Source organism: Silurus meridionalis, chromosome 4, assembly GCF_014805685.1.
Source record: "Silurus meridionalis isolate SWU-2019-XX chromosome 4, ASM1480568v1, whole genome shotgun sequence".
Classification (NCBI taxonomy): domain Eukaryota; kingdom Metazoa; phylum Chordata; class Actinopteri; order Siluriformes; family Siluridae; genus Silurus; species Silurus meridionalis.
In genome coordinates, this window is record NC_060887.1 from 24,306,897 (window position 1) to 24,323,121 (window position 16,225).

A 16,225-nucleotide genomic window follows, 5' to 3' on the forward strand; every position below is an offset into this window, starting at 1 on the left:
GAACGAGTGTCCAATACCACCAGTCTGATCAATTGTGCACAGCTAGGCACTAAGGTCAAACCAAAATTTGATGAAGGTCATCGGGGCAGACCAGCCCGCAGCCTTGCCAATGTCATGGAGTGAAGCTCCAGAGAACAAGGCCTCAAAGGCTGCCACACTTTAAGTAGAGTGAGCTCTAAACCTGAAGGTTCAGGGAACCAGAGAAATGAAGGGAGGAGGAAATAACTTTCACAATCCACCTGCTGAGGGTCTCCTCGTTAGCAGGGAGGCACTCTAAGGGGCCAGAGCACTTCATTCTGTGGACACATTGAGAGTAGGGTAGAATGCCTGGAGCATGACTGGTCATGGGACAATGGAGAGCACCTTGGAATATATCCCGGATTGGGATTGGAATTTAAAGAACAGCACTGGCTATGCCAGGGGTAACTCCTGGAGAGAAGGGGCCACAGAAAGGGCCTGAAGGTCCCCTATTCTCTGAGGTGGGAGTTGGCTGCCAAACACAGTCTAAGGACCTCAAGGCCTGGGCAAATGCTTGAAAGGAGGCACAGACAAGGCCTCCACGGCTAAGTTCCATGCAGGCATTCTAGGTCGCACTGGAGGCCTACAGGTACCGCAAAGAAAAGTGTCAGTAGCGGATTCTTACCCAGCGAATGCTCAGCAATCGGAGCATGACTGCCTTATTGGAGGACACATAACCAGGCCTCAGCGTTGGGGCAGTGACATCAGCTGTAGAAAGTGCTTGTCTAGCTTCCTGGTCGTGACGTCACCATGCCGGTGATGTTGCACCTTTCCATTAGACTGATTACACACATTTCTTTTCAGAGCATAGACAAAGCGGAAGCGTTCCAAAAGCGTTTTGACGCAGCTCGTGTTCCTGTAAGGGAAGCTGTGTGGAACACATTACTAGTCACCCTTATGCTGATCCAAATTTTTATTTTTTTTATTAAACCTATTAAGCTTAAAGACTAGCATTAACAGCAAAACATAATTACAGGTGCCTCTAATGCAAAATGTTGGCCTTTTCTTATTTTATAAAAAAAATTTGATTGTTCCAATTAAACTACTATTCACTAATTTGTCTATATTTTATTTATTTTTTTATATTCCATAAAAAAAAGTATTTCACTTTATTAATAGCTATTGCTTGGTTAGTTTTAATTTTATATATAGATTGATATAAGATTATATTAACAAAAATAGTAAAGTAATTAAATATAACCGTTCATAATTATGGAGATTTTTAATTATATAATCTAAAAATATAACCTTAACTCTAATAGCTTGATATTTTTTATGGCCACACTCTTAAATTCTGTCTGTTTCAGAATTGTTTAGAACTTTTTCTTTTGTGTATATATATATATATATATATATATATATATATATATATATATATATATATATATATATATATATATATATGTGTGTAGTACTGTGAAAATGTTTTAGGAATGTGTGAAGAAATGCTGTAAAGTAAGTGTGCTTTTACATTTTTTTTATTGTAATTAATTTTTTTTATCTTTCTACAAAATGCAAAGTGAGCGAACAGAAGAAAAACCTAAATCAAATCAATATTTGGCTTTCATTTCTTACAATTGCACAAAGTCAGGGATTTTGTAGGATCAGGATTGTGTATGATTAACTAATTATACCAAGAAGGTGTTAATGTTTATTAATCTCATATGTAGGTTGAAACACATTTATTAACTGAGACAGAAACAGCTGTGTAGGAACTGGTTGAGGAACAGCCAAACTCTGCTACTAAGGTGATTTTGCTTCATATGACAGGTCATACATTATGTCAAGACTGAGCACAGCAACAAGACACAAGGTGTCCTCAGATAATGCATCAGCAGGACCTCTCCCAGGCAAAGATTTCAAAGCAGACTGGGGTTTTTAGATGTGTTATTTAAGCTATTTAGGAAAAGCACAAATTGGCATTGTTGAAGACCGTAGATGCAAATTTATTTTCCCCAAAATGTATACTTACTTATTGATTGGCCCCAAAATTTATGATGATACAGGAAAATGACCCCAAACATACAGCAATGTCAATAAGAAGTATTTTTGATGTAGAGAAGAACAAGGAGTCCTTAAAGTGATGGTCTGGCCCCCACAAAGCCCTGATCTCAGCATCACTGTTGAGTCTGCCTGGGATTACATGAAGACACATAAGAGATTTCAAGTAGCCTTTAGGCAGGAGATCTGGAGTTAGTTCTTCAACCTATCAATTCTCTTGAAAAATTGAGTACGAAAAAGTGTACCTAGAAGAATTGCTCTTTTACAGACATAGGGTGGTCACGCCAAATATTGATTTGATTTGGATTTCTCTTCTGATAATTTACATTCCATTTTGGTAAGTAATAAAAAAACTCAACACTTTTATTTCTGAAGGCTTTCTTACTCTTGCAAACTACTACATGAATATGCATATGCATATACAGTGTGTGTATATATATATATATATATATATATATATATATATATATATATATATATATATATATATATATATACAGTGGAACCTCGAGTCATGAGGGTTAGGGACCAAAACCGGTCCCAAGTTCCGAATTTTCGTGACCTTTTGATACGCCCCTTCCAACCCAGCAAAAACCCAAAGAACACTATACGAAATCGATTTAAATGAGTAAATAACACTATTTCACTCCATAACACTTAATTATTAGACTATTTTAACAATACTTTATGTAAATTAACAGCAATTTCAATGCTTAATTAAAAAAAAATAAAGTACAGGTACAGTAAAGTATGCAGTAGAGAAGTACAGAAAATACAGTAATGGGTACTCACTTTATATAGTATGCTGAAGTGTGTTTTAATGAGATAAACCTTGATTAGAAATGTTAAAACTAGCGTTTTGAGCAGCTCGTGGTTGCTCCCGAGTCGATCTGAATGAGAATCGCCGGTCGGAATGAAAGTCGCGAGCATGCGAGGTCGCGAGCGCTGAGGTTCCACTGTATATATATACAGTGGAACCCGGTTATGTAGATGTCCTAGGGGGTTGCCAAAAAGCATTGAGATAACCGATGATCGAGATAAACAAAAATCAATATGGCGGCAATATATTAACGTGCTTAAAATTTCTTTATGTACATGATGTGCGTTAATAAATGAGAATGTGCATGCACGTGTTTTTGAAGGGTTTTTTTTACACAACAGCGTTGCCGCGATTTGTTTGATGAAGGCATGCTATAAAAATACATACAGTACATGTTTGTTAACTGTCAGAAATAAAGAAATTTTAAGCACGTTAATATATTGCCGCCATATTGATTTTTGTTTATCTCGATCATCGGTTATCTCAATGCTTTTTGGCAACCCCCTAGGACATCTACATAACCGGGTTCCACTGTATATATATACAGTGGAACCTCAGCGCTCGCGACCTCGCATGCTCGCGACTTTCATTCCGACCGGCGATTCTCATTCATATCGACTCGGGAGCAACCGCGAGCTGCTCAAAACGCTAGTTTTAACATTTCTAATCAAGGTTTATCTCATTAAAACACACTTCAGTATTTCTTATTCTTATATCTACTGTTTTAAATCTGTTTGAATATGTACATAGATGATGGTTACACCTTGATGTGTTCTGTAAACCCAACAACTACTATGTCTCCATTATTTGGATTATTGTCTGCTTAATGAAAACATATCGAATTTTCTACAACATTTCCAAATAGCTCTGTAACAAAAGACTGCTTGTAACAAACTGCTTGCTTTGCAGTACAAAGCACATTTTAAGTGCCTCTCAGGATGTTTTCACACTTGGTCAGTTTACTCCATTTCCAGGACCTACTTTGGACTTGTTTGGGGGCTTTAATCTTATTAAATCTTTTTATTCACTTAAAGGATTTTATTTCCAAACCATGGATTGATTGTGTAGTCACATTTGTGAATGCATGTGTGCAAAATGGTAGAAACTAGGTTCACCTATTTTTTCCTTTTTCTACTAGCAAACAAGTGATGAACCGCTCCTACGTGATGATGCAGGAATACTGCACAAGCTGTTTTCATATATAAAAAGTCATGCAGGCTTACATGAGACATTTATTTTCCATAGTACTCTAAGTGCAAACACTCAGATGACATAAAGTGAGGTAATTACAGTGCTCCAAGCCTTGAGTGTCTGGTTTTATACATTAGTAAGTCTTTCAATTTCCTTTGCTGACCATAAAATAGATCTATTTTTTTTATCAAAAAAATGTTAAAAGGAAGCAATGTTAAACCAGTCACGACATTCGTTGTGCAGATAGCATTAATACACCATGGTTCAGTGGAAGTGAGCCCCAGACCACCAGTTTCAAGGGGACAAAGATCCAACTACTCCAGTGCTCAAAAACTTTCACATTTCACTAACCATAGCAAAACCTTAGGGTAAAAAATAAAAAAATAGGCAAGTGTAAAAATGACCACAGTCTCCATGACTGCTAAAAATAGTATGTACCTGCTGAACATATGTGTGCAAATATATTTGATTTGTGGTTTTGAGATCTTAACTGTGGTGCTTATTTGAGAGAATTGTTGATTGATCTACAGTATTTTAAGGTTTATTTTAGGTAGCACTTTAGTGAAAATTGACTTTACCCTTCACAAGAGCCAGTGAAACATTATGTTGTACATTAGAGAGGACAGTTCCTAAGGTATGATTGGGTCATTGATTGATTAACACGTAAACAAGGAAGGAAAGCAGAGCAAGGAAGCTGGGGGGTGGGAGGAGGGAAAGTAATAGCGTATAAGAAGTGTGCTCGTCTAGCTTTGGCTGAGGTACAGATGGCCTTCTCAGCATGTCCACTTGCTTCTGTTTCAGGGCTACCATCGATCCAACCACTTCATCGCCACGCAGGGTGAGTATCTGCACGCCCCGGAATGAGCTGTCAGTGCGTCCATGTCTGTATGTGTGTGTTCGTGTGAATTAGTAGGGTATGTAACGCCTATCTAAACCCCATGGGTGAGAGTAAGTCTTTCTCAAGCTCTGTGCTAGTCTGTGTGAGTGAGTGAGCATGTTGGATGAGGCACATTCTGACTGAAGTTAATAGATGCTGAGCTGTGGTAATTATAGCTGTAAATGTTATGTAGGGCAGTGAGAGGGGAGACAGGCCTGCAGAGCAAGGCATCACTGCCTGCTGTTTTCATACCAAGTCCCCCACCATCTCACGCTGCATAACACCTGTGAACCCCTGGACAAGGGCCTAGACTCTGTGGGGATGCATGCATTCCTGTGTATATGTGTCTGTGTATGTGTGTGTGTGTGTGTGTGTGTGTGTGTGTGTGTGTGTGTGAGAGAGAGAGAGAGAGAGAGAGAGAGAGAGAGAGAAGTGTGACCCTCTAGTGTGCTCCAGCCAGTCTAGCATATGAGGTCTCTTACAACCCCTTGATCAAAGTCAGTCAAGGTTTCCCTTTGCTCCTCCTCTCCTTACATTTCAAACTGCACTAAATAAATCATTGTCTGCATGTGGCATGTGTGTCTTCCCCTATTGAATTTCCAGGCGCACACACTCACTTGGTGGGGGGAAATTTGCTTTCTCTCCTAGCCAGCCACATCCTTTGCTGATGTTCTAAATGGTTCTTCTGTCAGCAAAATGGGCTGCTATTGAATTACTCCCTGTGAAGTGCTGGATTACAGAATTGCCTCATAACACACAATGACACTTTAAAAATTAAGCTCACTGTCTAGAGCACTGATTGCCACAGAATCACTCTTGTGTGTGTATGTATGTTTGTGTCTGTGGGTCTACAGGGCCCAAGCAGGAGACGGTGTATGATTTCTGGAGGATGGTGTGGCAGGAGAACTGCTTCAGCATCGTTATGATTACCAAGCTTGTGGAGGTCGGCAGGGTATGTTCTGGCATAATTTTCATCACTAATTTATAATAATCCATAAAAGAAACAACACACAGCAGGCATATACATCTATAAAGTTTATTGTCAGATATGACCGTCAAAAAAAATAAGATTTACATTTACATTTACATTTGCGGCATTTAGCAGACGCCCTTATCCAGAGCGACGTACAAAAGTGCTTTGAGTCTCTAGTAATGAATAAATCTACACTGGTACGCAAAATTAAAAACTTAATATAAATATAACCCTAGATTTCTACAAACTTGGAAAGTGCTCATTTAAGTGTTTCAGATCAGTACCAGGTATCACAAATCAGGTACCAGTACCAGTACCAGGTATCACAATACTAGCTTTCATCAAACCAGAAGTGCAAGGCAAAAGCCGGAGACAAGATAAACACAGTTGGAAATTTGATGTGGTAAAACTAGCTGTTCAATATATAAATGAATCAGTTTTTACAATCCTTTGTAATGTGTTAGTCCTTTTGTTTTTGTGTTTTTGTTTTTCGCTACTGATTAAGCACTTTTTTGTCTAACAAGAAATGATGAAAATAAGGAAGTAGCTCAAAACTTGGATGAGCTTATACTCTGGTGAAGTGGATGGGAAATGTCTGGGGTCCACACTGGCCTAGTGTCCTATTTCTCTATATATCAGCAGTAAAACATTTATTGTATTGTCTTATCTCCAGATGTTTAGTGTAATCATTTTGCATTAGTTTGAGGTAATTTGGGTAAAGATTTTATTTAAATGTAAACAACTGTTTACCTAACTGTGGACCTAATCCATAGCTGTATCGATTCAAATCCCTTTTCATTAAAAATACATGAAAACCATTACATGTTAAAGTCTCTTTAAGATAATATTAACCTAATTTTTTTTATATTCCCAGCAAATTCAAAGAATGCTTAGCACACTAAGCAAAGAATTGCTTAGTATGTTTGATTAATTTAAGTTGCACCGTTGTTTGTTGCTCTGTATAACACACAATACCCTTATTGCCAAGCTGTAATGTGAACCGTATCATTTCTGTGCGTGTGTCTGCTCTCATACAGTGCATTTGATGTTATTGTTTTGTTCTCTTTACTCTGAATCAAGGTTAGGCCATCTCAGCATTTCAGTCATAATGCTCCTCCATTTTCTGCAGCACACACACACACACACACACACATCACTTCTTTCAGGCTGCAAATCACTGCTGGCATAAATGACTAGCTTTGTGTTATTATGAAATTGGTATTCTGTTATGCCAAATGGCTTTTGTAGTATATGATAAAACCTATTAAAGCCAGGCAAGGAATAATGCCTGAAGCTCTGAATTGGTGGTGACACTTATTATAACTGTTATGACCACATGAAAAAAGGCATCACTTATAAATAGGTTGATGCAGTTTGTTAGATGGCGTTAGTTAGGCCATCATGATTATTTGGTGCAGATTAAACTCTAAACCAATTTCATTTTAGGGAAGAAAAATGCAAAGTCTTAGTGCTATGACATTAAAGGCAAGTGTAACAATTTTACATTGTTTGTGTTTCAGTTTTTCTCCCATGTCCATTGTCTATCATGACTCCTAAAAGAATTGCAGCTCTTAAAGGTGGGTTTGAGTCTAATCTAATATGGGTTTGATGTGCGTGTTGTGTGTGAGCAGGTTAAGTGCTATAAGTACTGGCCTGATGACACAGAGATGTATGGAGACATCAAGATCAGCCTGCTGAAAACAGAAACTCTGGCTGAATATGCAGTACGCACCTTCTCCTTAGAGAGGGTAAGTATTGACAGTCTCAGCAGTACACTACTGTCATTGCAGCAGATCCTAGGTAAGAGCTTATATGGCATGTAAATGCTAAGAAGACACTGAGTGAAAGACTGAATATTAAACGTATAAATGTGTCATGTAATGCAAGTAATAATGATAGTGGACGTGGAAGCAAGTCCAGTGTATAAACAGTTTATTTTAAACAATTGGTATACAATCCAAAATCAACAACATAATTCAGATGTGAGTGGGGCAATCAACAAACACATAAACTGGGCAAGGCAAGAACAAAGAGCAAGAAACTGAAATGAAATCAGCAAACCAGGGAGACAAGAAAAATGACTTGAGGAAGAAAGCAGCTTGGTGATCGTTAGACAGGCTGAAAGGATTACTCTATGGACATATAGTGGAAACAAAGGAGTATTTAAACACAAACTAATAAACAGGGAAGTGAGAACAGCTGTAATTGGAATACACATAAACAAAAGGATGAATGATGAGACGGGGTGGAGACGTAACATAAACACTTTTTGCAATAAATACAAGGACGGGTATCCGGAAATGCGCTAGCGCTGCAAGCCAGTTTACTTTACATGAGCTGGCATGCCGTGCTTCACACGAGGGATAATCTCTGACAGGGGGTGTGTCAAAGACTTTATTTATCAGAAGTAAGTGCTCAGTAAATGCAGTAAGATATCAGTAATGCTTATTAAATATAACAAAAAAATACTGCCTTTTAAAAACAGTAAAAGCTTGTGTGCTTTGGTTAAATTAAGAACAGTGTCTTCATCAGTATCACTAATTGGATAAAATGATAATTGGTGTTCTTGCTTTAACAGTACTGAGTACAGAGTATAAGAAGAAATAGGATTCAAACACAGCTTTGCAAGATGCTAACTTATATATAATATATTAAAAGATATGTTGTTGATTTTTGTGGAAACATATTTAATCTAATAAACTAGTTGCTGCTCCAGATCGAATTCACTTTCCAATTGCTCCATGTTAAAGCCTTTAGTTGGTGAGAAATCCACAAGAATTAGTCACTTTTACAGATATTTTCTATCATATGTACACTTTATGACCAAAGGCATGTGGACACCTGACCTTCACAATAGTATGTGTTTGCTAAACATTCCATTCCAAGATTATGGGTATTATTATAAAGAATGTTTTTTGGTGTTATAACATTCTTGGAATTCTAGGAAAGCCACAAGAGTGTATAATATTGCACTGGGATGTGTGCGTATTCAGCCATTAAAGCACTGATTGTGGGCTAATGTCAGGCAAGAAGAAATGTTATGCAGTTGCTTTTTCACTTCATCCCAAAGTTGGGGTTAAGGTGCACATTTTGTGCGCTCAAGCTCTTTGAAGGGGAACCATATCTTCATGTAGCTCCCTATGTACACCGGAACATTTTAATGCAGGAACAGGTTATTTGGTTAGCCTTATTGCCTCCAGCGAAGGAAATCTGGAAAAAAAAATTGTGTGCTTCCAATTTTATGGGATCAGTTTGATGTTGTAATATATGTGGCAAGATCCATATATGGGTGTGTGGACAAGTGTCTACATTTTGAGCCATATAATGTACCTTGTCCAATGTGAAGAACTTCAAACATGTTTCTGCTATGATGTTTTTTTGTTTGTGAGTGTGGTCTGTCCTGTGTTTAGTAGCTTATGACATGGATAATTTGTTGTTTTTTTCGGACTAGAACTATTGTGAATAGTGTTTCATGTTGTCCGTGAGGTAGCACACCCTCAAACAGTAAATCCTAAAACCGCCATCACAGCAAACCACTCATCTGGAAAGGGCAGCACTACTGGTCAACCCAGCTGATTTATTTATTGGTGGAGAGCTGAAACTCAGTGTATTGGGGCACGAGCTCCCTTAAGCTTTGTTTAGTCAAGCTTTAAAAAAGAAACTTGGTTACGTTTCAAAACCGCGTATGATAAACGAAAAAACGAGATAAACAGAAGCCACCCAAACAAATTATATATATATATATATATATATATATATATATATATATATATATATATATATATATATATATCATGCACACATATGGGGGGCAAAATATTACATTGCATGTACTCATCTACAATGCATGAGTTTTTACTGTCAGCACATTAACACCAAACATTCATCTTTAATACACTTTTTTTTTTTTTTATTAATGTCTTTTTTTTCTTTATGGATTCTTTGAAATTAAATACACCCTAGGGTGTATTGTTAGAAAAATAGTTTTTTTGTTGCAAGATTATATTGTCTGTGCAGAACATAATGTATTAGGATATTATGTCCACTTTGCTGTGGAGATAAGTGGCACATTCCAGTTTGTACAAACAAAACAACCCTGGGGTATAGCAATGCTGAAATCAGTGCAGGCTTTCACTCATACGTACTAACATGCAGAATGCTTTATGACATGATAGAGCCAGTTAACAGAAATGTTGATCAGTTAATCCAAATGTAAGCCCCTGTTATAGAGCCATAGCACGTATCCAAGGATTTCTTTATGTGACTGGAATAAATAACATTCTGATAATAATTATTTAGGACTTTTATTAGCAAACTCCGGCTTAAACTAGGCTAAAGGAATTTAAAGTTTACTGATATAATAATCAAGCTGATTAAAGTTGACTTATAAACATATAGAGCTATAGAGTATGAAAATACAGCCAATAAACTGGGCAAGATTATTTAAACCTTTTTTAGCATTACTACTTGTACTATATAACTATATACTATACTATATTACCATCTTTACCTTTTTTATTTAAAGGTTTTTCTATCTCAGGCAAGCCTTGTTTAAACTATCACTGTACGTAGTGCAAGCCAAACCAAATCTTTTTCATCACCAAGCCAGACTTACTGCTGTATTACTGCAAATCAGTTTTATTGGCTTGCAGGTTGTAAAGTTTATTCCACATTGAAAACAAATAGCTTAACATCAGAGCAAGCAATGGAATATATTTTATGCTTTTTACATTTTTAAGATATAATGCCTCTACACTACTCTTTTAGGTCCTCCCTTAGAAATTTGCTGCTCATCTGAAAATTTGCCATGGCCTTAATTTTAGTATAGCCTGTTTAAATTAGCCTGGAAAAAATTATAATATTACCAAAGGAGAGGCAATTCTAAGCATCAATTATTCTTATTATATTTAAGAATATTCTTAAATATTTATTATTCTTGTGAGGGGAAAGAAAAGTAAGTCACATTTCTGTGCAATTGTGTTTTACTTTTTTCTTAAGCATAGCTATGTTTTCACTGTCAAAACAATAAGTCTCCAAATTGGCACACCATGGAGTCCAACTATAAAGGAATTAATTCTTTGAAACATCTATGACTGTAAAAAAGCTAAAATACACATACACTCATTGTGATTTCTATTCATTTTTAAACATGGTTAGATTTCAAATTTGCTGTTCGTTACAGATGACAACCCTGTGTGTATATCCGATTTTATTGATTTATCTTAGTATTAAATTTTGTGTTATATTGTATAGGATTTTATTATCAAGGTCAGATCAGAAATTGTGGGTTCCTTTTTAGAAAAAGAAGCAAAATCAATATATAAAATGCATGAATAATGCAATCAATGAGTGATATTTCAAAATTTACAGTATTGAAGAACACTTGTTATAAGATCATGGGCTGCTCCCCAGTGTAAGACATCAGAGATCCTATTTTATTCAGACTACAGGGTTTCACTGGGGTTTAAATGCAGGGTTATGACCAATGCAGAAAAATGATTTTGTGTTTTCAAAGTAATTTTATTTCTGTGCTGAAATATCCTTCTACGAAAGTACATGTACAAACCTGACAGATCTAACAGATTTTGTGCAAAAATACCCTGGTACTCGCAATTTACGAAGCCCCTGGACCAAAAGGCTCTGATGCAGCAATGATTTTTTATACAGTTTACACTAATAAACATTTGTTTATCAGTTCACAGTACATGTAAATATTTAGCCCCTTATAAATTCATGTAAATTTCCCTAATGCCATCAGTATATATTATTATAGTATATTATAAGTGTTAGTAACGTTCTCACACACACATATACAACACACTTTCTGTACCTACATTTAAGGCAGAACTGAGGGCTGGATAGAAGTGAACATAGAGGAATTAACTGGGTTTAGCAAATCTCAATCTTCTCTGTTGCGATCCTTTCCTTATGCTGCTGTGTGTAGGTACAGAGCTTATAGGACTTTGATGTGTGCTTTAATAGCATACACTGGGTCCGTCTGTCAATCAGAGTGACTGAAAGGTGTGTATGTGACAGCAGCACAAAAAGGGCATTACTGCTTTACTGTCACGGTTTACTGTTTATTTGAAATGGCTGCGTTTGGGTATAGCTGCACTGGCCACACCAACACAAATAAGCCTTTAAGCTTATATATTCATCTTTAGGCTCATATACATTGCTTCTGTACAATAAATTAGATTTAAGCTAGAAAATCTTTAGGTTTTTGCATATATTACATTTTATAAACAAGATTTAAATGACAAGTCTGTAGTAAACACACAATCCAGTTACTATGACCTGCTTAATGTTACATTGGTTATGAAACATGTATAATTATCATATACTTACAGTGTAGTATTTTTGTGTAGTCATATTAGTCTTAAATTTCCTTGTTTTAATTGACTTTTGATCTCAAGGAAAAACAGGTACCTATATTTTCTACATAGCTACATATATTTTCTAGTTTCTGAGTTTCTAGTTTTAAATGTGCTGAGAGCAAAAAAGAACACACTTTTGAAAAACTGCTTTCCAGGTCATTTTATTTATCACATTGGCCTGCTCAAAAAATCTATGTGAATTGATTTAGTTTAGTTTGTTAAAATTCTACAGTTTGTGTAAATGTTGTCTTTTTGCTGTGTGGTTTTCAGAGGGGTTACTCAGCCAAGCATGAGGTGCAGCAGTTCCACTTTATGTCATGGCCAGAGCACGGAGTTCCATACCACGCCACAGGCCTGCTTGCCTTCATTCGACGGGTCAAAAGCTCTACACCAACGGATGCTGGCCCTGTGGTGGTCCACTGCAGGTACACGAATACCTGTTGGGTACAACACACATCATACTCATGCTTAGAATTCACTAGTAACCTTGACCCATGCTATGGTTTGGCTAGAGAAATGTGTTTAAATACTACATGTTGCAGTTCAAGGGGAATCTGTTGGAAAATGTTAATGTGACAACACTAAACAATCTGTCAGATCTCAGTTGCGTCACGATTTTTAAATCCCAAGAGCCACTGTGGCCTTCAAACATGGCTGACTCAGACTCCAACTCCCAAAACACCTGCTCACTTTCCCTACTGCAATTACACCTATGCTGAATCACACACAGACGCACACAAACACACACGTCGTTGCGATGTATAGGTTCTGTGTTACTTATATTGATGACTTTACCAAGCCTTTTGATTATGCTGTTATGATGCATTGTTGACTGTTTCTGTCCTAATTTGTGATTTTGCCTTGCCCAGTTTTGTCTGTCTGTTAATCAACTGACCATTTCCTGTTTTTTTTGGACCATATTCCTGTTTCTTGATTTGGATTTGTTTTTTTAATTAACGTTGCATTTTCTTGAATATGTATTTGTCTTAGAACTCATTGCATGACACAATCCTAATAGGGTTGACTGCTGGTGTGCCACAGTGTTTATTTACAGTAGTAGCAAATCACTATTTTACTCTGTTTGTGTGGCAGTATGGGGGCTGGCAGGACAGGCTGCTACATCGTACTGGATGTCATGTTGGACATGGCAGAGTGTGAGGGAGTAGTGGACATTTACAACTGTGTAAAAACTCTCTGTTCCCGTCGCATCAACATGATCCAGACAGAGGTGACACATACAAAAAAATCACTCACTGCATCCTTTTGTCTTGTTTTTCTTTTTTTAGACCATTCTCTATTTGCATCTGCAAAATGTATTATGCAAATTCGACATTCATTTGGTTGTTTATTACATTTATAATCATTTACTAGACACTTTAATTAAATAATCTTTTGAAAGTATTTGTTTGTTTCAAGCAATTTATCTTCATGCACAGTGTAATTTGAAACTGCCTGCATGTAGCAATTTACATCTTGCCATGTTATTTCATTTACTTGCGGCCAAGTTAGACATTTGTTTCTCTTTTCAAGTTCTGCTCTCTACACTGTCCTCATGCCCACTTTTTCACTTTCTCTCTCCCTCTGTCGTCTGTCCTGTTTGCAGGAACAGTACATATTCATTCATGATGCCATCCTGGAAGCATGCCTGTGTGGAGAGACAGCTATACCTGTAAACGAGTTTGCGCTCACATACAAGGAGTTGCTAAGGGTAGACTCCCAGAGCAACTCCTCACAACTCCGAGAAGAGTTCCAGGTAAGCAAAGTGCTTTTTGTTTCCTCAAACACAAAAGTGCCTTTGATATAGATTGTAGATGGACTATATATAGCACACAGGCATCTGATTTCTTTTGAGCTAAAAAAAATGATTATAAATTATTACTATATATATTACTATATCCGTGACATGTTTAAAGAAATAAAAAAATTATTCTATAAATGATCTGTTTTTTGATCAAATAGCAAAGTACAGCATTTGTGTTAACATTTGCTTTGTCTGTGGAGGGATTTATATATAGGCTCGTTAATATCCAAATGCCTAATAAATGTAAATTCTTTAAATGCATTTTTTGAAGGAGTTTGACGTTTTAAATTAATATGCACTAGACTCAGACAGTAGCCTGTATGCTAAGATTCATCGATCAAATGCAATCAAAGTGAGAATAATCAAACAAGTGCAAATCACAGCTCAGAGCCTCTAGTAATAAATGTCAACTGAGCGTAATGTGGCAAGGACATGCACAAAGTGATGGATTATCATACTCAACGACTCACACAGTCATTCTTTAAGCGCAACCCTATGAGGTGCCCCGAAAATTAAAGTTTTACTGATACTTATCATGTAGGATGAGGACAAGCAGATGCAGTCACAGTATAGAAGGTTTTATAAAATCACCAGGCAGACAAATCCAAATGAGATTTCATAATTAGAAAGGTCAGCCGATCTAATATAATTGCACAACAGACTTGGAATAGCAGCAGGGAACTAAATGTAATACTTTGCGACTAGACAATGGTCATGTAGGGGTATTTAAGAGTAAACTCAAAATAGCTGTAGACAATTGGGACACAATACAGACAGTAAAAAAACATGGCTACATAAACATAGAAAACATGTAAGTACATTACAAGTATGCACTCTGTGTGGGGAATAATAGCTGATAACACTTACCGTAAGGAATGTTTTATCCTCTCCCGCTTGGGCAGGATTGCCTTCTGTCCCTTGGACACTTACTAGTGATCAAGGATATCTTACACGTATTTTTCGGACTATAAGGTGGTTCTTTTTTCCCACGTTTTGAACCCCGCGTCTTAAACAACGAAGCGGCTTATTTATGGATTTTTCCCGGTTTCACAAACTTCAAGCCGAAAAACTGAGCGACATAACATTAGACCAATGAAAAAACGCACCTCACCTCACGCACACACCTCACCATTCCAGCACGATGATGACAAAAGATAAACTCCCCAGAGAAATACAGTGGTACCTTTACCTACGAGTTGAATTCGTTCCGTGGACTAGCTCGTATCTCAATTTGCTCGCACATCAAATCAGTTCTCCATATTGAAAATACTTAAAATGGCATTAATCCGTTCCAACCCTCAAAATGACAAGCCGTTTTTATGTTTCATGTTATTAAATTGGAAAATACATTTCTAAATAACAAATCTTGTATAAAAACATAATAGAAAGAGAATGTAAAGATATAATAAGGTTTTATTCAGTGTATTTTCCTTGGAGATGAGACGACTTGAGCTAACGAAAACGCTGGTGTGTGTGTGTGTGTGTGTGTGTGTTTGGAAGGGGGTAGAGGCGATAAGCGGAGGCGGAGGGAAAACTCGTTTTTTACTATCACTCCTGTACACTACGTATCCCTAAACTTTAAAATTTTAACTTTTCTTGTTTGCTTATCTTAATTTTCGTCACAATCTTCACTTTCCGGCCTCGCTTCGCCATCTAGCAGCGGCGTCTCGTGCTCGCGTAACAAAGCAAAAAAATCGACCGAGTGACCGCTCGTACCTCGGAAAACTCGTACATTAATGCACTCGAAGGTCAAGGTACCACTGTAGTTGTGAAAGGAAGTAGGAAGACAGTGAATAATGACTTACTTGGTCGGCTACTGTTTGGATACAAGCCGTTTTAGCGCGTTGAGTCTGGGTCAAGGGATAGCTCACTAAAACTCCAGTTGCAATACAAATCATATAAGCACAGACAGCTTTCCAAAACCCGTGCTTTTTTATTTATCTTGGCAACAGTGTTAGGGGTTAGAAATGAGCATCAGAAAATAATAAGGACATAATCCTCAGTCTCACACGCACACACACGCAGTAATACCGGAAGAATGCAGTGACATGCTTTTCCCAAAATACCGCTACGCTCCTAATAGAAGCGCAACATATTGCATTTAGTGTCTTTCATTGAAGCCTGTGTAAAGTTCATTAGTTTCAGTGTAGACACCTGCGGCTTATAG

The 16,225-nt window shown here is 37.1% G+C and overlaps 1 protein-coding gene across 7 annotated transcripts in view; it reads left to right on the plus strand.

Moving 5' to 3' along the window:
• The window catches only part of ptprub (protein tyrosine phosphatase receptor type Ub), a 204,381-nt gene that overhangs the window by 176,254 nt on the left and 11,902 nt on the right, over positions 1-16,225 (plus strand). For all 7 annotated transcript variants that reach the window (XM_046846682.1, XM_046846679.1, XM_046846678.1 and 4 more), the window contains 6 exons: positions 4,832-4,868; positions 5,762-5,859; positions 7,512-7,628; positions 12,528-12,682; positions 13,350-13,485; positions 13,861-14,010. In XM_046846682.1, the coding sequence (XP_046702638.1) occupies positions 4,832-4,868; positions 5,762-5,859; positions 7,512-7,628; positions 12,528-12,682; positions 13,350-13,485; positions 13,861-14,010 (693 nt within the window). The remainder of the gene's footprint in view (positions 1-4,831; positions 4,869-5,761; positions 5,860-7,511; positions 7,629-12,527; positions 12,683-13,349; positions 13,486-13,860; positions 14,011-16,225) is intronic.